Raw genomic sequence first — 25954 nt, 5'->3', positions numbered from 1 at the left:
ATAGACGATTTGTGACATTAAAAAGCCAATCGCTCAACGATCCATAACACATGGAAAGATGCCCCCCACCCCCTCACTCTAATTTTGTGTCGGATTTTCTTATTCCTGAATTTTATAATTTCCAGCTTTATGTTTACATCATGGCGGACGAAGAAGATTTCGATCTGGATTTGGATGAAACCTTTCTCAGCGCAACAAATTACGTGCGGCGTTGCGCAAATAGCATGGCGAGCGATCATCTTCTTTATTTCTATGGTAGATATAAGCAGGTAGAAGAGCTGTGCAATATTTTAAAATTTAGAATTAGGTAATCCCTTAGTTTAGCGTCGGAAATTATCGGGTAATGTTTGTTGAGTCTCGGTAACTAGAGTTACGGTAAACCATGGTTTATTTGACCATTGAAATATAAATAAATTGAAAGTCGATTGTAGTAAATTAATGCTTTAATTTTTTAAGTTTAATCGACAAAAGGAAACAAGAATAAATATAATAGTAGATTTAAATTAGTAGATCTAAAAATAATAAAAAAAACATATAGGGTAAAGGAGGGCGTTAAGAGCTGTGTGGTATTAAGCCCCAATCAACACCCCACCCCCACAAAACCCCCAATAACACTGCTAATCTACTTCTGAGGTAACAACCACTGCTGTTCTTTGATAACAGAGAAGCAGAGGATTCATTTTATGTAATTTATGACCCACTTGGTCCAATAGGGAGAGGATGAGACATGATTTAATCCCACTGCTCTTTCCCTAAAATTTCTCATCTCCATAAAATAGGTACTAGGATTTGGCTCCCGTTTTGCGATGCGCGGCGAGATTTTCCTCCCGTTACCCAAATACCGAGAGTTGGCGGACGCGCGAGTGCGAGTGTTTCGTAATTTTTATTATTCTCCTATTTTGCCTGGTCAATTTTATTGCGAGGAGTATTATTTTGAAGAAAAATGGACTTAGCGTATTATATATTTTTTAAAAATATTTTCATGGACTATTTTTTATGGAGTGTTTCATTGAAAATAAGGTAAGTTTGACTTATTCCCTAAACTTCTCTATGGGCTCTACTTGAAATTTTATTGCATAATCTCCATTCTTATCCATTTTTCTCTATTACTGTAAAAAATCGTAATGATTGGATGTGTCTCTTAGCTGCAAAACGCTTCACAGTTTGGTGTACTGTTTGGGACTTTAACTGTTTACAGACTGGAAGTGAAAGTGAACCGGAAGTTGTCGGGTCTCGCTACTAACACTTGTGTGACTTAGTCTAGCTGATATGCTTGTATTACTGTAATTACGATTGTGGCGATCGTTGTTTTGACTCGGGCGATAGTGGCGAACGCTGTTTTGATTCGGGCGATAGTGGCGAATGCTGTTTTGATTCGGGCGATAGTGGCGAATGCTGTTTTGATTCGGGCGATAGTGGCGAATGCTGTTTTGATTCGGGCAATAGTGGCAAACGCTGTTTTGACTCGGGCGATAATGGCGAACGCTGTTTTGACGCCGGCAAAAGTAGCGAACGCCTTTTTTATTCGGGCGTTAGTGGCGAATACTGTTTTGACTCTGGCGCTTATGGCGAACGCTGTTTTGACACTGGTGATAGTACCGAAGGCATTTTTTACTCGGGCGTTGGTGGCGGGCGATGTTTTGACAATGGCGATCGTTGTTTTGACTCTGGCGATAGTGGGAAACGCTGTTTTACGCAGGCGATATTGGCGAGCGCTGTGTTGATGCTGGCGATTATGTCGAGCTTTGTTTTGACGCACGCGATAGTGGCGAACGTTGTTTTGACGCCGGCGATAGTGGCGAACGTTGTTTTGACGCCGGCGATAGTGGCGACCGTTGTTTTGACGCCGACGAGCGTTGTTTTGATGCCGGCGATCGTTGTTTTGACGCCGGCGATAGTGGCGAGCGTTGTTTTGATATTGACGGTAGTGGGGGGGGGGGGGGGGGGGGAAGAAAGGAAGGTCTGGTATTAACAACACACATTAAATATTTGGTGTATTCAGAAAACCTTTTTATTTTAATGGGAAGGCAAATAATGTACTTGTACTGTTTACTTTTCCAGGTAGAACCTACACTTCTTAAACCAGCACATCTCTACAATATGATAAGCAGTTATATGGCCTAATGTCAGTTATATGGTCTAATGATGGAACACTATGTAAACGAGAAATTAAAACTATTAAAATAAATAATGTGTTTATCTTTTATTTAGGCAAACTAATTAATTTGTGATATGAACTATTTCCTTTAAAAACCAACCAATGTTGAACTTCTCCTGAAATGTAATATATTAACGAATAAGCAGAAACACATCTTTTTAAATTAAACTATATATATAAGTATACAAACAAGTTTATTACATTTATACGAATAAAACACCTTACATTTCTAATAGATATAATTTGCCTTTTTTTTTTAAAATTTAAATATATGCTCTCAGTTTTTCAATGATGTCAGGTGTGTCGATGACTCAGCATTTTACATTTTTACCATCCTTTACCTATTTGTCAACTATTTAGATAGAACCATCACACACACTTATTTTAGAGCTTCACTCTAGTTAGTTGTTAGCTTTAGATTCAAATAGATTGAGCCTAAACAAATAGTGTATGAACAAATTTCGTATTTAAAAATAGGGGGTGTACCCTGTTCCACCCCTTATTTTTTGTCAAACAGATAGATTTAAACACATTTTTTGATTGTTTCTTTTTGAGAATAGAGTCATCTAGAGCCAGGCAAATTTTGAGACTTAAGTGCTTAATAACTCAAATTTGCCATCATGTTGCATTTCACATCAACAAGAGTTCGGTTTTGCGAAATTGTATAATTTATCAGCTTTGTAGCAGTTAAAACAAAAATCTTTTCAGTTATGAATATTATTTTGATTGTAATAACTGACACATCCATAGCTCATCATTCTCAGCAAGTTTGAGCTTAATTTTTCAAAGTGTTAAAATTTTAACTGAGATTTTATGAATGCACTGTATATGAAAAAATAGGGGGGGTACCCTGTTCTACTTCTGTTTTTGTTTAACTCTGCCCATAAATTTCTAATTTTATTGTTTATTATCCTTACATATATGATAGATAAAGATATTGCAAAGTTATAACCAATTTGACCATATGGTTTACAAGCTAGGACAATTTTAGTAAACGCTTAAAAAAACTCTATCACAGAAATTGGAAAAAAACCTATGTTAAAAAAATCACCTTTTTTAATACGAAAAAAAATCATAACTATTTAACCGTTTGAGCTACATCAAAAAGGAAAACTGTTCTGCTATTGTAATTTTTTGCTCCTTTTAACTGTAGTGGTTGTTTCCCTATTAAACCAATTTTCAAAATTTATCCTAGTACCTACCATAAAACCATTTTGTGAACTTTTTTTCCAAATAGACATAACTTGGGAAACTTCACTTTGTAATAAACCAAATGAGTTTTTCAAGCCCATTCTTTGTTCCTGTATTAGAGCATTGGTTGTTGTACATTTTAACACTATTTTTATAGCTATGGCTAGAATAGTTTTATTTTGGTGAATTTTTTTTGCACAGTGATTATTGGTGCCAAAACAAAATGGCCGACATTTGTCCCATTTTACCATGCTATAAAGTTTTTATCATTATCACAGTAAAAATTGACTGATCATTACCATAATGGTTTTATTTGTTAGATAATAACTAAATCTACATGAATACATTAATTTTGTTCACTAGCTTGCCTGTTTAGAAAAGTTATAACAGATACTGTTATGTGGCTCTTGAAACCCTATGTGCAAGTTTCTCATTTATTAGACCACTGAATATGACACTGGTATAGAAATAGTTAACACAAAATGTATTAATTGTTAAACAGACTTGTGTCTAAATGATAGAAATACAATTCTAACCTGCTAAAAAGTAAAAATTCAGCCATCTGATGTTAGCAAGGTAATTTTTAAAATGGTACTTGTACTTATTACCCCTAAGGGGCAATACAGCCGACTCAGCCCCCACCTGTTTCTAACCAACCATAAAACTTCTAATCTCTTCCTAGGTAACAGGAATAAATGTTCTTAGGTCTCAGCCAATCTGGGGTGGTATGTTATGTAATTTATGACCCTCATGGTCCAGCAGGGAAGTAAACAGACACATTAATACCACTGCTCCCCCCTTACAATTTCTTACCCCCATGCTACCCAGCCCCCACCAGTTTCTGGCCCACCATAAAACTTCATCTCTTTGTAGGTAACAGATCTCAGACAATCTGGGGTGGCATGTTATGTATTATATGACCTTCATGGTCTAGCAGGGTGGAGACCAAAGAGGAATCAGTACCACTGCTCTCCCCTCACAATTTCTCACCTCCATGATAGCCAGACCCCACCTGTATCTAAACCCACCATAAAACTTCATCTCTTTGTAGGTAACATGGACTAAGTTCTTAGATCTCAGCCAACAAGAGGTAGCATATCCTTATGTAATGTATGGCCCTCAGGGTCCAGCAAGGAGAAAAAAGGGGAAACCAGTACCACTGCTCTCCCCTCACAATTTCTCACCCCCATGATACCCAGACCCCACCTGTATCTAACCCACCATAAAACTTCATCTCTTTGTAGGTAACATGGACTAAGTTCTTAGATCTCAGCCAACAAGAGATAGCATCTCATTATGTAATTTATGGCCCTCAGGGTCCACCCGGTCCAGCAAGGAGAACAAAGGGGAAACCAGTACAACTGCTCTTCCCTCAACATTTCTCACCTCCATGTCATGTTATGTAATGTATAGCACACATGGCTTATCAGGGGAAAGCATTAAGGCAGATTAGTTAGTACCACCCCTTTTTACATACAAGAATGTTAACTCTGGACAGCTACACACTAGTATACTAGCTACACACTAGGCATACTAATGTGCCTACTGTAAACTTCTAGACTGTAGGCCCTATGTAGTATGTACACCTGCAATTGTATCAATTGTAGACTGGGCCCATTGGGGCCTAGTGATAGCTAGTATCAGTTAAAGTGTGTGTACACAGCATTAACAATTTTGGGGTTAGAAAATAATTATTTTTATTGCGGAGTTAGTCTAAACTAGGAGATAATACTTATTGCCCCATTGCCCGGCTCCTTTCACCCCAAATGCTGATTTCGGGGGTATGACAATAAATGTTCAATTAAACCCATTTAAAGTATATTTAATAGACTTTGTTATTATTTTTATATTGTGTAAGATATGTTAGAATAATTTTGCCATATTTTCAATACTAAAACATTCTTAGATTAGTAGAAATCTTTAAAAATGTACAGGTGCTAAAAAGTGTGGCTCTTAACGCCCTCCTTTACCCTATTAATATAAATATAAATATAAATAATGAAGTCAAATGTAGGCTAATATAATTTAATGTTTTTTGCTTGCAGCGGATTTGCTACCATTAATTAATTAGATCTAGATCTAGCTAGATATCTAGCTGCTAGGCCAAGTAAAAAAATCTAGATTACGAAAATAGTAAAAATGATTACAAAATGTAAAAATGATTACAAAAATAAATCTATCTAAATTTTAAACATTCTGTATAAAAATAAAAGATGACATCAAATAAAGTATGGTTTACAGTACTTCCGGTGAATTCCGGAAGTGTGTGACTGACTTTGGGATTGTTTTACTGTTTTTTACTGCTATACGATTCCGGAATAATAACCGACGCTAAACTAAGGGATTACCTAGAATTATGTCTAGATATTTAATATTTAATTATTCACGCTAGCTAGGTCCTAGCTAGAAGTAGACTGTACTGTAGACTAATATTACGTTTAATTATGAAAAAATCTGTTGTTTTTTTAATTTAAAATCACGAATGACACTTAGCCTAATAGGGGGGTAGAAATCAAAAGTTTGAGGGGGGGGGGGGGATGCAAATCGAAAGTTTGAGGGGGGGTGCAAATCAAAAGTTTGAGGGGGGGGGGGCGGTGCAAATTGAAAGTTTGAGGGGGGGTGCAAATCGAAAGTTTGTCCCTGGGTAAAAATTGGAACCCCCCCTTGAGACGATCCTGGCTACGCCACTGGTAACACACACAACATTTAATTTTTAAACATTTTCACAAAAAAAAACCATGATCGGTAAGTCTACAGAGATAAGCTTTCTGCGGGTTTTTTTAAAGGAAAAAGCAGATTTCCGTAAAAACAGAAAAGCTATATCTTTGCTGGAGATAATCCTTTAAAAAAACCACATTAGTAAATTTATATACAAGGCACAACCTAGCAGTCGTACATAAATGACGTCATATTAACAAGACAAATTTTACTCCAACCCATATCATTATTAATAGCTAGACAGCCTCACAACAATAGGCATCAAAAAGCTTAGTCTACAGCCCCACCTGCCTCTCCAATAATTTTTTTTTTCAGGACTGCATTCAACTTCTGACTAGCTTTATGAAATTATGAAAAAAAGTGGGTAAAATCGAGAGGTACACAGTGTTTATGCCTGATCACTCTTTCAATTAATAATGTTTTTATATATAGCTGTAACACACTGTAGACTAACTATTACACATCCCAGAATGACATAGGCTAGTTACTGAGTGAATGGCATTCCTCTGTAAACCAGCAAAATAAACATAAAGCAGGAAGAGAAGATGCTACCATTTGAACATGGGTTGCATAGTTTTTCTGTGTGTAGTTTGAGTTTAAAAATAAAATACACTAGTGTGACCTAATGGGATTTACATATTTATTACAGGCCACTGAAGGGAAGTGTAATACACCCAAGCCAGGTTTTTTTGATTTTCAAGGCAAAGCTAAATGGTAAGACATAGTTTGTAAAGCTAATTTTAAATGCTAAACAAATAGATTTTTGAAAATGTTATTTATTGTTTATTGTTGCTATAAAGTACAAAAAAAATATGAATTTAAAATTATCTAGGGATGCTTGGAACAAGCTTGGATCTATGGATAAATTAGAAGCAATGAAGCAGTACGTGACACAACTAACCAACATAGACCATGACTGGAGGAATAAGCTGGTGGGTTATTTTCCTAACTGTGATACTAGTAACTAAGCTTATTTCTCCCAATGAAGCTTTTAAAATCCCCATGAAATTTACTATTTCACTTTCACACTAAGCCAGGGGTCTGCATTCTTTTGAGACTAACATTTTTTTTGATAAGGATTAGGTAAATAAATTTGATTTTTGATTTGAGATAAATAGCGTTAAATATGAACTTATTGTTTCATATGAAAACAAACCAATGTTTCTCTCAAAAACTGTTTTAGCTAAATCTGCTATGATAAAATAAATAATCACACATATAGGACTATCTATAGGACTATCCCAATCCACTTTAGAAGCCAATAACTTTTTTGTTTCTTTCTTTACGGACACCACTGGTTCATTAGGTGTCTTTTATAGCCAGGCAGGCCTCAACATGGCAAACTCCGACTAACTGGCTTGGATATCAGTTTGATTACTGTATCGGTCGCTTCTTTCTTTTTGGTTCTGACATGGCTTATCTACCACCATACAACAAGTCCAGTACCTTATAGCTCAACCGTAGAAAGCTAATAACTAAAATACAGCGTCACTCAGGTCAAATTAAGGCATACCGACAGGTAGAGGAATGCATTCTGTATAAAAATAACATTCCCCATTTAACGATATTCGAAAAAGGTGGCACTTTGACACTGACAGTGGCAAACATGGAATAGTCGCCACGGTGCTGGCTACAGCACGGCTGTGGGGCTGGTGCCCAAGCGGCTGCAAGCTGTCCGTATACTTTCTACCTTACCTATTCTTACTGTTCTCTGATGAGTGTATTTACCCTGATTAAAGTTGTCTTTCTTTATAGTATATTTTTTTATGAGATTTGCACATAAAATAATATAACTATTAATATTTTTGCATGGAACTCGAGAGCCGCACATTGACATCAAAAGAGCGGCTCGCGAGCCGCAGGTTGCTGACCCCTGCAGCTATTAAATTATCCTGAAAGTTTGGAACTTTGGTACCTAGTTGAATTACTATACTAACCTCTAAAGCAGGTTTACTTTTTCAGTCTGCATCAGGTGATGATTCTGGGAAGAAAAAAGCTGCCACAAGTGGTATGGGTGTGACAGTCAGTGTGATGGCTCGCACTGAGAGCGATATGAGTGACGGGGAAAAAACAGTTTTTGACTGGTGCAAGGAAGGAAACGTTGAAAAAGTCAGAGAAATTCTTGGTTCAAATTCTTCCATTGTTGATGGTTTAGACGAAGAGGTTTGTTTGTTATGAAAACCACTCTATGAAATGACATATCTACACATTATTTTGGCCCAATTACACTTCACATAGCCTCACTTATTATAACTTATCATCCGTAGGGGCTGGCTCTACTGCACTGGGCTAGTGATAGAGGTTATACTCAAATGGTTGAATTATTACTGAATCTACACGCTGACATAAATATTCAGGTATATTTTTTGCCTGGTACTATCTACAATTGCTAGAAAAGAATGTTCTTTATTTAAGATAAACGTTTTTAAAAATACTAATGCTTTAAACTAAATTTTCAGGATGTGGACAAACAGACTGCATTACATTACGGTAAGTTATTTCTAATTCTTCCAAATTAAAAAAAATACAATCTGGATACATGGTAAAATTTGGATAAATTATTAAGATTTTTATCAAAGGTGTAATCCAATTTATATATTGTAATTTGTGATATTGCTGATTCAAATACAATATAGAAACACATTAATAAAGACTGTATATTTGCTATAAGAAATATAGAATTTATTTTTTAGCCGTCACGCACACTGTAAAAAGATATTAAAATCTCTGTTTTAGCTGTCTCCTGTGAACACCCAGACATCATCAAGCTACTTATCAAATACGGAATAGACACATCTCTCAAAGATGCAGATGGAAACACTGTCATGGACATTGCCAGGGATGCGAAACCTGATATAAAATTATTATTGGAGGCGTCAGCTTAATGCGTAAAATATATATCAACTCATCAGTTTACATGTGACCTCGCACCATTGAAGTATAATGATTATGAACATTCCGATACCCCTCTTGCCAGGTGTTAAGAAAAAAAATTTCATATAATTTATATTCATCTAATCTTCAAAGGAACAATGAGAAAGGATTCCTCATAGTTATAGTGTGGCTAAATTTTGTTGACTCCATGTGATAATGTGTAGTGATTTTATTATTTTTAATATGTTAATTAGTAAAATGCAATGAAAGCTATTCTTAACAAGGTTGTCTTAACTTACGATAACAAGCACCAATGAGCATTTATTATTTTCTTATGCAAATTATAAATAAAATGATTAAAATCAAAATTGAACTTTGTGCTGAATACAAAGTTTCAACAGTTGAACTTGTGAATGGTTACAGGGAGATAACATTTGTTTTAAATTTTTGTTATTTTGTTCTGCTACTATACTGTAGGATTGACAAGCTAGGCTGGTTTTGACATTATGATGTATCAGTATTTATGCCTCTTCTACAAGGTTTACATAGTAGGACATAAAAAAGATGGCTTGATATGATGGCTAGATGAAGTTACATCTGGTGAAATAAAATAATTTGGGCATTCTTAACAGAAAACAGTACTGACATATCATATTATCTATAACATGACAGAAAAGTCAAACAGTAATTAGCTGGTGTAGATAAGATTATTTTTTACATTTATTTAATGATTTTATTTTGCAGTTTAGATTAATTTAGTTTATGTTATAGTTGCTATGGTGATTGAACACCTGACTTGAGATGTTGAGGTGATTTGGTTTACATGTGATTTAGTGATTAAAATCAAAGGAAGATTTGACTGATAGATTTTAAATATGAATATTTTGGGTCACTTATGATGTGGCCATTTGTTTTGGTATGTCTGTAAAACCCTTCTGAAGATTCTCTTGATTTAAAATAAATTAAAATGACAGCACCCATCGTACTTAATGAATATTTTTGTTTCTGTCATATCATGTCTATTTGTGAATGTTATGCTTGCTGAATATTCTGACATTGTACCCAGTTGAATACACTTGTTTACACTGATCTGTGCTCATGTGTTCATTATTAGTTTTTGTTTTCAAAAAATTTTATGGATACATGTAATACATAGTGAAAATGTGTAACCAAAAGTTGTACAGTTCTTTGCTAATTTTTTTGTTAGTATCTTTATTATTGTGATGTCATGTGGCCAGATTTCAATAACTGCCATCTGTAGACATGGGTCAAAGTTCAAACACCACCATAATTAGACAAGTGTGTACTGACATAAAAGTTCTTAAAAATAAAAAGGAACAATTTTAAAAATATTTTCAAAAAATGTATTTTTTTTAAAGCTTGCATTTGACAAACTAGTAAAAAAAACTAGAGGTAAATACATTATACTAAGAGACACAGAAATATTTAATCAATGCTCTTAAGTATGTCTTACTTAAAATGTAAACAATTTCATATTGTACAATAGTCAGAAATAAAAATATAAAAAAATTCTGGTACAAAATCTTAAAGAAACAAAGTGATCACAGAATATTGGGTTTATCTGTTAAACAATAATGTGATATGTACAAGCAACATCTACCTGAGCCTAGTAACACCAGAACACATTTCAAACAAAAGTATAATTTAAAAATATCCAATGATAATAAAGTTAGCAAACGAATCTTTCAAAGTTACCTCCCATATTTATTTGGGTGAGAAAATAATGAAAAAAAAATGAGCATCAAGGAAATAAATTGACAAAAAAAAATGTCCACTTTATAACAGTAGAAATAATTCCCATAAAGAAGAAAACAAAATAAAACCATAGTGGGTTAAATAGAGGAAAATGTGATCAATAATATAAGCCAGATTTTGTACTGCATAATTTACAATAAAATGTGCCATTAAAAAATCCAAAAGGTTGTGAATTATGAAAAAGAAAACGTACAATTTGAAGCACAGTGAATTAACAAAAATATACATCTCACTTGTTAGTGCAGTTTTCGAGTTAAAAACGAGGTATATTTGGCCTATTTAAAGCTGAGCCTCTTAGCAATTCTACAGCAATAATACAATTTTATCCTAACAAAATATAAAACATTAAACAGTAAATGTGCACAATGATATGGATAGTGCAAGCATTTGAATATATCTATTTTTAAGTGTCTAAATAGCAATAGTGTAAAACAAAAAAATCAACTAAAAGGGGTTAAGGGAATTCAAAGGATATAGAAACAAGAAAATGATATAGAAACTACATGCTAAGCTCACCTTTAATGTTTATCCAAAATAAACTAAAAGCTTAATATTTCTTAATAACAGTTATTTTCTTTAATAATAATTATGAATGCTAAATTTTAAAAATACTATTGGCAGCATATTTATTTTTCCAAATTACTTTAAAAATGAATTAAACAGTTATACTAGTTATAGCTATTGAATTTACTATCAAATACATGCAACAGTACAATTAATACACACTTTAAATATGGAATTGATTGATATGAGATAATAATATTAATTAATCTAAATAACCTGATAAAAACATTCAGTAAAGCTGAATAGCAAATGTGCATAAAAAATAGGTCAGTGGGTCGCAACCACAAAACTGGTCTACTAATACCTAACAGCTCGCATGGTTCAGTTTTCTTATTGTTTTAACAGCCGATTCTAAACTATCGCTGATGTTTTCAAACACAGGTGCCCCTTCTCGGCTGGCCATGTCACTTAGGTAAATACGCCCACGACTGTAATCTTGGAGAGCTTTTTCTGTTATCTAAAACAGTAAAAAAAATTCAAATATAATTTATGGATCAAATAAAGCTTTTACAGGTTGTCTAAAATAAATAAAAAATGAAATAAAATCTTTCAAACCTCTTCACCAGCAATAGTTGTGTAGGGCTTGAGTTTTTCCAAGCATAATATCACACGACAGCCTCTTCCAATATAGTAGCCAGCCTAGGGAGTTATCTGACCATTAATTTACATATTTTATGTATTTAAAAATTTATTTAATATAAATAGAAATGTAGCCTGTTGTGGTAATCCTATCCAGTACTGTGGACAGATTGCTAAACAGAAATATAGGAAAATCACAAAATATATAGAATGCCATAACACCAAGGACATAGAGCATTCAATAGCAAGGACAGTATTTTAACCTACCTAAAAGCCCTTGATAAAGTATGACTACCCTGATATTTCTGTACCCTATATTTCTATACACATTATAAAATTAAAATGTTTACAAACTAACCTCCACCATAGCGCCAATAGCCCTAGTGCAGTCTGCTATGATAAACAAGAGCAGACGACACTTTTCCCTCTCTGCAGCTTGCATGGGGATCAGATAGTCACTCCATTTTGTCACCAGAGGATTCAGATATGATATACCCTCCCTCCTGGAAATACAAATTTTTTTAAATTTAAAGAATATTTAAAAAAAAAAAAAGTAATCATACAATGTATCATATTTTTTTAAATAACAGCTTTTATATTTAAATTTCTTAGTAATAGGATAGTAATAGGCCAGATCAATTTACAGACAAATAAGTTATTCATTAGATATTTTTAAAAACATCCAATGTGATGAAAAAAAGCCTTCATATTTACTTAAGTAATGGGATGGCCAGGTCCTCACGCCAGTTGGCCTCACCACAACTTCCACCTAAATAGACATCATAAACTTCCTCTGTGTTTTCACATGGCTCATTGTTGCCCTTAAATTTAGCTGCAGAATAGGTGGTATATTACTATCGACTTTGCTAAATTAATAAACGATTAGTCGCAGTTTCAATACAAAACATGAAACGCAAACTTAGCATTACATTAGACAAGGAGTGTTTACACAATTTTATACTCTTACAATGCTAATTTTAAAAAATAATTATTAATTCAACCTAGAACTAGAACCAGTCTCTAAAATTTATAAGAAAACCATTAATATAAAAATTCATCATTAAAACATTACCCTATTTACAATTATTGATTAATATTAATTATATATTTGACACACTAATTGAGTTTACTTGTTATTTAAACATTACAAAGTATGTTGATTTCCTTACCCATGAGCCAAGATATCGGAGCCACAAATTTGTGGGCTAAGACTGTGGCCACAGATGGCCTCTGTCAAATACAAACAGATCTTTTAAAATTTGACAAAATTCTTTATATTTAAGCTCTGCATGTTACAAGCCCCAGTTTAAAATCAAGGAGTAAATTTCTTACCTTTCTCTTGTACTCTGTGACTATGGCACAGAATTCCTCAAATGTGAAAGTATGTTGGGCTGGACGTTGGTTCTGCAACCAGGAAACACTCAAATCCTCACCTGTGTAACACCGGTAGCCAAGACGCAACTGAAAACAATAAGCATTAGCTCAGGTTATTCTATTTTAAATACTAACTCAAGGTAATTTGTCAAAATTAATAGCAACAGAAATAACTTAAATTCCCTAGTATTTTATGAAATTGGCTTATTTTTAAACTTTTATAATTTTGTTTCAAATGCAACAGGAATTCAGAGGAATAATTTTTTTCTCAATTTTTAGAACATTACATCACTCAATTTATCTGTTAAATAGTTCAATCTACTTATATTGTGAAGTTAATTTAAAAAAAATATATGTATACTTACATCTTCTTTATTCATATTTCCTTCTTTAGTTCCAGTAATAGAGTTGAAAGATTCTCTAAGTTTTCTAAAACATGGATGAGATTATGAATAAAATAAATGAATGGTGAGGTTATTTTTACAATTCGTATATAATGTTGAAAAAGATTATATCTGCGATGTTATATTTAGAAAAAACAGAAATATAGAAGGAAAATGGTTAAACATGATGCTAGTTAAATGTTTAAAGACTTACAGTAAAGCTTCCCCAACAAGGATGTGTCCATATTTGGCTGGCATGGCACCATGCTGCAATGTCAAGTCCTGAACTTTGATGCCCTGTAAAGGAAGGGAGACAATTAAAATCAGGCTGTCACAAGGGAAAACATTACCAAATAGAACATTTTGAAGAGGCTCTACACTATAGTAATTACTGACATTAAAATACTAGATCATTAAATACAATATTTAGATATTGCTTCATTATGAAAAGACCTATAGTATTTACCTGACAAATTTACTCCACTTTGACTTTTTGTAAAGCCATAATTAAACAAATCAACATAGCCCTACATAAATTTTAGTCAGCTGTTTGTAATAGCATGAATAAACAAGTCGCCAAAGCCTTACCTGTTTGTAAAACCATAGTTAAATAAATCAACATAGCCCTACCTAATTTCTAGTCAGCTGTTTGTAATAACATGAATAAACAAGTCACCAAAGCCTTACCTGCTTGTAATACCATAGCAAAACAAGTCATTAAAGTTCTACCTATCTGTAACACCTTAACTAAACAAGCCCTACCTGCTTCAGGTGAAGTGCTGCACACTTCAAGGCCAGTTCAATATCAGAGAAGACTGGAATACTATTGCGTTCAATGATGTCCATCAAAACATTGCGGGCTCGAGTGATATCTTCACGTTCACTGTTAAGATTAAATAGAAAGTCAATGTAAAATTATCTTTGTAAGATTCTTTTTACAAGAATGTTTGATAATTTTAAATTTAATTAAGTTGTTCTAAATAATTACAGTTACATATACGTTATTTAAAGCATATACTGTAACTATGTGTAAACATTGAGTTAACTGAATTTTTTAAAAATAGTTTCACAGAGAGCTATATTCTTCTCATTTAGCATCTCAAGTTGCTTATTTTAACCTGATATCAATGGTGCAAAAAAAGAAAGATTAATCATAGTATTTAGCCTTAGCTATGGTATAATGTCCATCCATCTTCCTTAGCTTTAGTTAATGACTAATAAGGTGTTTTAGAATTTAAATAATACTAGGGATTCAAAACAATGATACATTGCTACGCAACATATATATTGTCACAATGTAAAATAACTTGTGTCAGATGCACAAATGATAAATATGGGAAATTTGAAAGGTTATGTCAGACGGCATTAGTTCGTATGGAATGGTGAAAATATAGATTCACAAATTTTTACCGCTCAGTTGTCTTCTCTAGTGAGACTTCCTTCACTTCTGAATTGAATGCACTGAACACAACAATAATTTGTCGGCCACATCCTGTAAACATGTTTTTTTTTTGGAGTCAAAATTTTTAAAGTAGCACAAGTATTAAATGAATAAGTATTTTAAAGACATTTAAAAGTAGATTAATATGATGCTAGTAGAATGATGTTTAAACTGTAAGCAGTTTTAATACATAAAATTCTCGTTTAATACATAAAATTCTCTTCAAACTATGGTAAAGGTAGTACAAATCTATAAATTACTGACCTACTAAATAAGCAATTTCACAAAGGGACACGACTGATCTTGTTTTGTTATCTATTACAAAGAAAAGTAACTCTGCAACCTGTTTCACAGAAAAATGAATTAAGATTAATTTTAAGAACTTTTTTGAGTGACAAAATCAGGGAACAGAAAAAAATCCCAGAAAAATTGTAACAACAGCTTTAAAATAATAAAGACTCATTAAATACTACGTTTCCAAAATATATTTTTTAAAAAAAGCTTTTATTTGAAGATGGAAATTACTTTCAAAGCAAAAATAACATGGAATGTAACAATCAAACATAATTATTTGTTTTGATTTTATTTCCCTCAAAAGGTGCAACATAAATAAAATGCCACTTACATTTTTTGCTCTGTCTTCCAACTCCACTAGTTCAGGTCTCCATGTATTGACTTGCTGTGAACAGAAGTTTCAACCATAAACAAATTAGGAAATAGTGCATAGTGTATTTTTTTTTAAACTTGTGTTTACTTCATTAAAAAACAGTCATTTACATTTTCAAAAAGAGCAGTTTATATTTTACAAGATACTTTTTACGACAAAATTTTATAAAATTACATTACTGCTAGTTTTAGGAAATATTTTAAACAATTCTAAAAATTAACAGATGAGAGAAAATTCTTGGTTTTAGAGATGCTTACAGGGTTATAGAATGTGATGTTCTCTTTCTTCAGGAATGGGATGGCTATATCATGACGCCATGTTGTGGGGTTGTGGGTACATCCACATGATCCACCAAGAAACACTTGGAAATTGGCCAAACTCTCTAGATTTTATCAAAGATTTGACAACTTATCTATAATATTTTTTTATTTGCAAATAAAACTTTATTACTTATTACATAATGAATAAAAAATAATTTTAAATAATTTCATGAGTGTATTTAATTGCAAGCTAAAAAGACCAATAATTCAGTAATAAAAATTCATGAACTTTTATCACTAACCTTTCCTTGCTCGACGCACAGAAAAGCCACCACTCTTATTGCGTATTAGAGACTTGGGTAGGGTCACTGGAGCCCTGTAATAAAACAATAGTCAAATTATACATTAGATGCTAAAAACTGTTTCCAATTACCTCTACATCATTTAACAATGTTTATCCAGTATATACAATTCTATTTATTAATAGTAAAGTTAGACAGTTGTCCACTTTTAAGTTGGTGATTTAATTCTCCCCAAACAACCTTATCAATAGAGAGTAAACCTTCAACATAACAAATGCACAAGAAAACGCTAATATTTTTTTAGTAATGCTATATGTTATATAGACATACATAAACAAAATGAGTATAGTTAGGGTTGGAAAACTACATAATCTTAACTTGAATAAATACTTTATTATCTGAGGCTGGAATACATACCCTATCTCATAATGATGCTGAAGCTCATCCACCAAAACACAAAATTCACCAAAAGTTACAAAATCAGCATCACAGGGACTCCCGTATTCTACAGCACAATGCACCATTTCTTGAACTGCCAAACACAAAATTAATCTTGTATTTCATGCATAAAATAACTCATAGATCCAAGTTTGTTTTTTTTACTTGAAGGAAATACATATGTGTTAACTATATTTTAGGCATATGTTATTATGTTCCTTAATGTATTTTATTGTTAGTGTTTGCAGGAATTTTTTAAGGTAAATATCCTAGGGATCTTAAGATGGTGGTGTTGAAAAAAAGGCTCCTGTAGGCTACATTATCAATAGTTGATCAGGAATAACATTCTAACTCACAAATAGTAACAGCTTGCGCCAAATATGACAAATCTCTAAATTACAAAATATTTCTAAATTATATAGATATATAGTTTGTTAAAGAGGTTAATTGTAAATAATTGGCCTGCTTTGATCAGGTGTCCATGTTTAAAAAATATTTATGAATGTACTAAGTTTAAATATTTTAATGTCCAAAAAGGATGTTTATTTTACTTTAAAATGTTATTAATTAGAGCTTAAAAGCATATTCTATTTGGCAAACATAAATTGCATTTTGAATTGACATGAATGGATATGGAAGGACAAAATGGCTTCATCTTTAACTGCAACATTAATAAAGCAATTGATTACATAAATGTATTATTTATGAATACATATTTGAAAACACTTAATGCATAAATTATTTGCAGCTATGTAATACAATTAGTTTTTTTTATAACAAAAGCTTGTTGTGTCAGCATTTCAATTATAAATAAAAATCCAAAATAGAAATCCCTGAAACCGATAGTATGATACAGTTTCCATGAGAAATCAAATCTATGAGTTTCAAAGTTTGGTGTAAGATTTCTAATAAAATTAAAAACAATTAAAAAATATTTGTTAGGTTGGTTTTTTTTACATTGACATCTGCCAAATGTTATTAGTACTGTGAGGAATGTGTCTCCCTATCCTTATAATAAATCCTGTCTTTGTGAAATTGTAATGAAGTTCTTAAACAAAATACTGTTCTAAATAAATTTTTTGTTATTTTTCAAGCAATTTTTAATGCACACAGGAGACACTTTTCTGACAGTGTGATAAACATTCCCTTTCATTAAAAAACAATTGCTAGTGAAATAAAACCAAGCCACATTATCAAGTTGAAAACATCAGTAACAACTGTGGAAAAACTAATGACATAAAAGTAACAAGATTAGTACAACTGATGTTGAGAATGTTAAACTATATTAGCAGCCGAAGCAAAACTGGTCAATAATGAAAGATAACCTGAGCTGCAAGCACTTCCAAACTCTTCAGCCCAGTGCACCATTTCATCAACTATTGGCCCAGGAAAGAGAGAAACAAAATCTTAACTTTTTAGAAGCTATACAATAGTACACCCAAGTAAAAGATTTTGAAGAGTTCTTCTGAATGTCCAGTTAAGTTTTGAACATGAAACAGATTGATTTTTTTTCTTATCTTTAAGCTCTTGAGTATTATTTTATGTATGATTTGGAATTTTAGTATTGTTCTGATATCCTCACAATCATATATCTTGTCTAGATGATGATACATCATTTCCATATGGGTCTGATGAAATGTTGAAATGTTTGTCAGTTACTCTCAAAGTACTGTCAATTTTAACAATATAACTGTTAGGAGCACAGTGATTTGTAAAAGTTCCCTTTCAAACCTGACAGTCTACAGGGCAAGTGAAGTAGAGTTGACTTGTTTCTGTGACCTCGGCATATGAAAGGAGAATGTGGTCAGCACTATGCCCATCAACATTTACTTACCCTAAAGTGAGTTAGGTACCCATCAGAGCTGCGTGGACACAGGGACATTCTACTGACTTGAACCCGGATTCATATTCAAGACTTACAGGTTAGCAGTCCAGTTCTCTACCGCTAGGCCACTCCACACAGTAATTTGAGCTATAGTGAATTGTTAGTATTATATAAAGACTTACTTTGAGAGTGAGAGGGATACAGCTGCAAATCATTAAAAGCCTTTCGTAAGTTGCATTTCTGTATTCTGTCATTGTCATCATATTTTTTGAAAATATTGTAGAGCTGCCTATAAGAGGAAACAACAACAATCTTTTAAAAATGTGCTATTTAAAGTCTTAAAGATTTCGAGAAAAAAAATAGAATAGAGGTAGGCCTAGTTGTTTTAATTTAGTACTTAGGCCTAATTGGTACTTAAAATATATGTAGCCTATACGTATATGTATATAGTATCTATTTAATTTTATAAAGTATGTTTTGTTTATCTGTCAACTGTTGAATAGTTACATTAATACATACTCATACTGTTACTAGAATCTAGTACACATAACACATATGAACTAGTTACTAGATTTCTAGTAGTAGGCCTGAAAATCACTGTAGTTTAAGTGTTGGCATTGTCTCATGATTGTGTGTGTTTAGCCTACTTGAATTTAGTCTAATAGTAGATCTATAAATCTATAGTAACTACTAGGCCTAACTAATTTAAATCTAGATCTAGATCTAGTAATTTTACCGTGTGTATGATCCAAAAATTCTGTAATCAGTACTTTCTTTTGCCATTCAGGAAATATTTGAAAACTCGATGAATTTTCGTTTATAACTAGATCTATATTCTAACTAAAATACGCATCATTTGGGCCCTGATTTGTTTGGCTGAAAATGCTGTGTAATCCTTATACTTATATACTAGATCTAGATTAGATCTAAATCTAATCTAATAATAATATTGTTATTTGCACTTATTTCTATCAGCTGTTTAGTTCTACAGTATTAAATCTTCTTCTTGGGGAAACCAGCAAAATGTTTGTTTTTTTACTGCTAGATTCTAGGCCTAGCCATTTTTAATGAATTTTTGGTCCTGGGGATGCTGCTAGAGAGTAGGTAGGGTAAGTGTGTCTTGTGGCGCCTTTAAGACTTTAAGGCCTAAGGAGTCGATGCCTAGTATTATAAGTATAAGTAAAGAAAGTAAACTTATTTAAATTTTGTTGAATTATGCAAAGCATAGACGTCGCGAGGCGGAGGTGTGGACCGCACCGGGTGACACCATTTTGGACATAAATCTGCTAAATGGAGGCGAGCGAGTTGACGTTGACGAGATTCCTTCCATAATCCATAATATTGTTGACATGGAATAAAAACGTGCTTTTTAGATTTAGAACGTAAAAAAAAATAAAAAATAAAAACTTAAGCCTAAAATTAATTTAGAAATTTTAGGCCTATATTCTTAGAATTAATGCTATAAAAGTTACAAATCTAGAGAACTTGAAAATAATTTGTTGAGTTTAAGGCTACATTTCTATTTATTTTCATCAAGCCTAAGTTATAACCGGATGTTTCACTTTCGTAAGACAAATATTGATTGGCTGTACAGTAACTTAGTGATCGATAACTATTTGTTTACAAAACTTTGCAGATCAAGTTTTTAAATAACAATGCAAATTTAAAACCCCATGACCTAGTTTTCTATTTTTAGCTTACAATGTGTACAATAAATCTATGACGGCCTATCCAGGATGCCATTGTTTATGTCGCCATTACACGTGAAAACCAAATTGTTTTTGCTTTTTTTTTAATTTTTATTTAGTTACCGAAAATATTATAAACATCAAATACATCCAATCTTTAGTAAAGTCCGAAAAAAACCAGACAGGCAGGATTTTATAACCATATTAATTGTAACTACGCTGTGCATGATTTTTAAATGAATTTATACACCTCTCAAATACCTTTGAGACTTTTCTCGCTGGTGTCCATTATTTTAGGCTACTAATAATTAGGCCTACTATTACTATTAGTGAAAACAATGTTGCGCATAATAGTCATACAGCTGTATTAGTAGTAACACTGTAACAGACTAGAGAATTTTCAATACTGATATAGCAATCAACTACTGAGGTGGGGGTGACATATCTAATAATTTACAAGAAAACGATGCTTGATTCAACTTGAATTAATAGGCAGATTAATGTGTGTGCACACATATTGTTGCAATTGTGTCGCCCCCTCCATATAAATAAACTGATACTTTTTTGTTGAGGGGGAGGGCGGGGTGTGACACCCGATCTAGCAATTTCTATTAATTTCTTAAAACTAAAACTATTTATTATTCATCAGATGTGTTCAATTAGAAAAATAATTCTTTAATTAATAATTATTTGAAGAAAATATGACCAGAAACATTGGAACAGCGCTACTGAAACTAGTGACTTTAGATGTTACAAATACTCTAATCAAAGTGGCTGGCTCTCCTGGGCTTCATTATGCAAGTATTGGTCGCAAGCATGGAATACACATAGAGGAGGACGTACTAACAGGTAATTCTATGTACTTTTAAAAACTCATTCATTTCTATTAAAGTCATATATTGTTGTTATAATATCTTTACAATAATCCTACCCCTAACCTAATCATTCACTCTTATTTTTTTTAGCATTTCTGACTTGACTGTAGACATCACTCAATACATAGATATGTATTCATAAAAACCTATTTTTATACCCTGTTACTGTTCGCCATAAATTAATTTTAATATGTATATTATTTAAGATTGGGTTTTTAGTTGACATGAATGAAGTATTTCAAAATGAACTTGAAAAATTACAAAACAAATGTTTGCATTTTTTTGCCATTATTATTTTTCATTGAATGTTAAAAAAAGTTTTGATAATATTTCAAATAATTTGCTTTGTAGGTCTCTTTTTGAAATACTACAAGCATTACTCAAGCAAGTATCCAAACTTTGGGGCACAAAATGCGATGCCGTCAAAAGTTTGGTGGGCCTTGCTTGTTAAAGATTGTTTTCAAAGTGTTGACAGCAGGCTAACAGATGACATATTAGACAAAGTGGCCAATGATTTATACTATCATTTTACTACTCCTAAAGCATGGGAATTTTTGCCAGGTGCTCTTGAAGCAATCAAAGTAAAGAAATGTGGAATTGACAATTAGAAATAGTTAAAGAACTGAATAATTTTTAAAGTCTAAAGTAAATAGGCCTATATTTTTTTTTTAAACTCTGTAAAATGTATACATTATTTTACAATAGTTAAAATTAATGGAGGTATTATATCTATTTTTATTTAAAGTCACATTAATATTTTTCCGTCTCATCATCAGGATCTTCGGCAATATAAAGTAAAACTTGGTGTGATTTCCAACTGGGATCATCGACTTTATAAAGTGCTATTGACCATGAACATGCGGCATTACTTTGACTTTGTTTTACCATCGTATGTTGTTGGTGTTGAGAAACCGGACAGCTACATTTTCCAACAAGCGTTAAAGGTCAGAGTTTACCTTTTAACAATTTTTTACTACAGCAAGTTAAATTTTAACACATTTCATAGATAGGCAGGATTAAGTGTGAATATAGATTATATTTGGGAGTAAAGTTGAAAGTTTTTTAATGTGTTTTTTTTTCAACAGGCTGCAAATTGTTTGCCTGAGGAGTCTGTACACTTTGGGGACAGTTTGAAAAAAGATTTTATTGGTGCTCAGGATGTGGGGATGGGAGCTTATCTTCTGAGAACCCCTGGTGCTGACCAAACTTCCATAGACCAGAGCCTGGTGGTAGACTGCATCGCAGATTTTGTCAGCGCCATCCGCCCAAGATTTCACACTCATAAGTCTTGATACCTGGTTGATTTTATGGTTTAAAAAAGAAAGATAATTAGGATTTGATTCTGTTGGCTGTGGATTTAGATTTTTTTAGTTTAAATGGCAATGCTCGTATTTTTTTAAAAAAAATCGCTTACTCTATCTTTTTTATTATCATAGTCTACATACCTGCAGTAGAGAAGTGACACCTATAAACAGAAATAGGATTCATGTACCTGATGTCATTTTACGACTAATTGTAGTTTGTTTTAAATATTACCAATTTACAATAGTTGTTTCTTAGAAAATATTTCATGTGTTAGTTCTGGTCTAATATGATGCTTATAAAATAATTAGTCACAAAGTAACTAGTAGGTTACTGACCAAGTTGGTGAAAAAAATTATTAAAATGCTATATAAATGTGAACCTTTTTTACTGCAAGTTATAGCAGAATATATGCAGGCAAAATGAAATATCTAAACTGGCTTGATTGATTGCAAAAATTCAATAGGTAATTTTTATTGAATCCGATAAGTATTATTTTACTTACTACCATTGATTTTTGTTATGTATAATTGTAATGTACTGATAGTGATGTTAATTTTTGTTGTTTCAAATAAAAATTAAATCTTTCACAAATTTTGTTCGTCTATCACTCAATGTGTATGTTTGGGCAGCGGTTTAGCTTCTTAGTGGGCTCTTCTAATAAGGGCCACTTTAAAAAAGTTATCATGGGCGGAGGGGGTGGGAGAGAAAAATTGAAAAAATTGAAACAGTACCCAACACAAGTGGCCTTGTGCCTTTGATTTTATTTATGAAATTATTAGTTCTCCTTGCAGTCATACATTCAATTGAATTAATTTTCGCAAATAAGGCTAATTCAGTGCAGTGTTTCTTCCAGACTTTTTCTCAGAGGGGACAGGATTAAAATTTCGGGGGGGGGGGGGGGGGGGGGGTCGGACACTGGTAAAAGTATATATTTTCTATATAAATTATGTTTCGTTCAAGGGGGGGAGGTGACACCATGAAGTGCCGCACCGGGTGACACCCTACCTAGCGACGCCACTGAGATAATATTATACTGGCCAACTTTCAGACTGTCAAGCGATGTTGACAGTTTAGGGTTTCGCGATGTCTGATTGGCTGAGGGAGATACCAGCCTGAAGTGAACACGGTTCGCTTGGATTCGTTACCACTTTCTTCGTCAGGGTATCCACAGCTGATGTTGGGGATTTTATGAACATTTTTGTTTTATCAGGGGATACTTGAGCGTTGGTGTCACTGCGTACTGTACAGGCGTATGAAGCTTTCCCAATTCCTGACTAGCGTGTTGACGGCGTACGGTTTTTAAATATCATGTGGCGGGCATTTGGTCTGCTTTAGAAGCTTGGTCGTTGGTAGAGGTTCATCGCTTGAAATGAGTAATTAGGGTTCTTCCATAAATGACGTCACATTAATGTGGAGGTGGGGTGGGTGTCCTTTAAAAGCAATATCAGAAAACGAGTTTTAGCCGTTATTTAGAAACAGTTTTAGAAAACTGTTTTAATACATTGCAATGGAAATTGTTTAAAATACTCTATGTTGACAGAGTCCAGACAAGATTTTGGAAAAATATAGATGTTTTAATTAAGAAAAACTCAACTGCAATTTTGAGGGAGTTGTATGCTGAGGTGTGGCGTTTTTTTAAGGGGGGGGGGGGTCTAGCTTTTTGTGACGATGTGTAACGGAGTGGAGGTGGGGGGGGGGGTAGAAAGCGTCAAAAAAGCGTGACGTCATTTATGGATGACCCCCTTATGCCGCAAAAAAATTACAAAATATTAGACCAGTTATCTCTACAATTTCTGCATTAAGAGCTGTCTTTGCAGAGAGTGGGGTTCTCTCGACTGAATTTGGTTAATCTTATGGCTTATGAGTTTGGCTTGGAGCCAACTGAAGGGTGCTTAAATCCCTTTCACTTTAGTGACTGACTGGGGGTTAGTAAAGTTGGCGGTGGTGGCGTCACACATCGTCACCAGACATTACAGGATGACAGGTTGTGAAGGTGTCTCAGTTCTTTCCAAGCGTAAGCTAAAGTAGGGCCTACATCTTTGTGGCGTTCGTCTCTCATGATGTCACAGGCTGTGTTGAGATTTAGGGGTCATCCATTTATGACGTCCACAAAAATTTGGAATTTTTTTAGCACCCCCTCCCCTCGTCCACACGCGTCTAGTTTCGACACCCCCCCCCCCCCCCCCATTGTGGAAGTCATAAATGGATGACCACTTATATGTTTTGAACGCGTGACAGCCGTTTTTTTTTCATCTAACTGCACGCACTAACGAACTATAGATAAATAGAGTTTATGGGAGGAGAGGAAAATACTTTGATTCTTGTGATCCAATCCTAGTCGACATTGTAATCTTTGCGGTGTTTATTTTAGGATGATAAAACAACGCAGCAAAGATTTGAACAAAAAATAATATTTTATTCACTTTCGCCCTGCTTGGTATCCAAACAACACCTTTACACAGTTTACAAATAACAAATTACTTTCTATTATTGCCGGAGTTGTCTCTCCTAATGTATTTGTTATACTGCAAAATTTACAAGTTTACCGTGTGTATGATGGGGAGGGGAACGGAGGGTAATGCGTTTCCTGAAGAAATGTTATGCTTTTCAGCATTGGTCTTTCACATTTCTCATGAGGACAGGAAAGAGTTGTTTTTTTTTTGTAATACCAAACGGCGTGACATACTGTCATTGTTTGTGATTCCCCACCCCCCACCTCGAGAGTACGTCCCACAATTTGGTATTATTAAATTTTACAAAACACGACTGCTTAACAGCAACATGAAACCCGTGCTCCTCTTTGTATCTGAGAGATGGAGAGTAACACAAACTAATAACAACAAACTCCAGACTTTCATTAACGAATGCCTGCGTCGCATATTGAATATCGGGTGATCTGAAAAAATTACCAATGCCAAACTGTAGAGAAAAGCTGGGCAAGACCCTATTTGCAAAGAAATACAAAAGTGCAAATGGTATGGATTGGCCACACCTTGTATAAAACTAACTAGCGACATCACCAGACAGGCGCTAGATTGGGATATCCAATGAAAAAATGAAAGTAGGTAGGCCAAAAACTTGGAATATGTCAGCTGTAGAAGAAGCAGAGGCAGCCGGATTGACCCAGCTTGGAGGAATCGCCCAGAACCGAGTGCAATGGAGAGGTGGGGTCAGAGGCGTAGCGACCCCTCCCGGCGCCCGGGGAAAACTTTTAATTTGGCGCCCCCCCCCCATGTATTTTTATATCGGTCGGCGCCCGGGGACATATGTACCCCCCTGCCACCCCGTAGCTACGACTCTGGGTGGGGTTGCGACTCTATGCTCCACAAGGGGTCCACGGGAATGATGATGATGATGATGATGATGAACATTAGGGAAAAGGGTAATTTTTTTTAAAAGAATGATTTCTACTGCCGTGTTTATTTTACCATAAAGATATCACGCGGAGTTAAAGATTACAGCTAAATCATTTTAAAAGAAGGTTTATTTTTCTTCTTGAAATTTTTTAAACTTCGTTTTAAACTTGTGCACCTTTA

The 25954-nt window shown here is 33.6% G+C and overlaps 3 protein-coding genes across 5 annotated transcripts; 2 read left to right on the top strand and 1 right to left on the bottom strand.

The window, feature by feature from the left end:
• The first annotated feature begins 125 nt into the window (after positions 1-125).
• Positions 126-10028, top strand: LOC131937481 (acyl-CoA-binding domain-containing protein 6-like). The gene is made up of 7 exons (XM_059294961.1): positions 126-269; positions 6717-6781; positions 6900-6999; positions 8030-8230; positions 8335-8424; positions 8527-8557; positions 8804-10028. The coding sequence occupies exons 1-7, from the start codon at positions 141-143 to the stop codon at positions 8950-8952; spliced, it is 765 nt and encodes a 254-aa protein (XP_059150944.1). The 5' UTR covers positions 126-140; the 3' UTR covers positions 8953-10028.
• A 298-nt stretch (positions 10029-10326) lies between these two features.
• Positions 10327-19533, bottom strand: LOC131937480 (uncharacterized). 2 transcript variants are annotated; one of them, XM_059294959.1, is made up of 18 exons: positions 19287-19533; positions 18733-18839; positions 18051-18101; positions 16705-16819; positions 16288-16361; positions 15983-16107; positions 15684-15737; positions 15323-15401; positions 15028-15109; positions 14380-14500; positions 13832-13914; positions 13600-13663; positions 13193-13321; positions 13030-13090; positions 12575-12692; positions 12219-12363; positions 11837-11920; positions 10327-11738 (listed from the first exon to the last, which is right to left on the bottom strand). In XM_059294959.1, the coding sequence occupies exons 1-18, from the start codon at positions 19331-19333 to the stop codon at positions 11586-11588; spliced, it is 1692 nt and encodes a 563-aa protein (XP_059150942.1). In that variant the 5' UTR covers positions 19334-19533; the 3' UTR covers positions 10327-11585. The 2 variants fall into 2 exon arrangements, with proteins under 2 accessions (XP_059150942.1, XP_059150943.1); XM_059294960.1 differs by lacking the exon at positions 18051-18101.
• Positions 19534-19596: 63 nt separating this feature from the next.
• LOC131937471 (haloacid dehalogenase-like hydrolase domain-containing protein 3) lies at positions 19597-22983 on the top strand. 2 transcript variants are annotated; one of them, XM_059294942.1, is made up of 5 exons: positions 19597-19654; positions 20935-21087; positions 21465-21694; positions 21890-22057; positions 22199-22983. In XM_059294942.1, the coding sequence occupies exons 2-5, from the start codon at positions 20940-20942 to the stop codon at positions 22403-22405; spliced, it is 753 nt and encodes a 250-aa protein (XP_059150925.1). In that variant the 5' UTR covers positions 19597-19654; positions 20935-20939; the 3' UTR covers positions 22406-22983. The 2 variants fall into 2 exon arrangements, with proteins under 2 accessions (XP_059150925.1, XP_059150926.1); XM_059294943.1 differs by having other exon boundaries at positions 19598-19659.
• Positions 22984-25954: the final 2971 nt, after the last annotated feature.

The sequence above is a fragment of the Physella acuta genome, unplaced genomic scaffold, assembly GCF_028476545.2.
Source record: "Physella acuta isolate Inbredline_101_S28 unplaced genomic scaffold, ASM2847654v3 ptg000211l, whole genome shotgun sequence".
NCBI classification, from domain to species: Eukaryota; Metazoa; Mollusca; class Gastropoda; family Physidae; genus Physella; species Physella acuta.
Note: the sequence above shows the minus strand (reverse complement) of the source record. Positions and strands in the feature narration are given on the sequence as shown.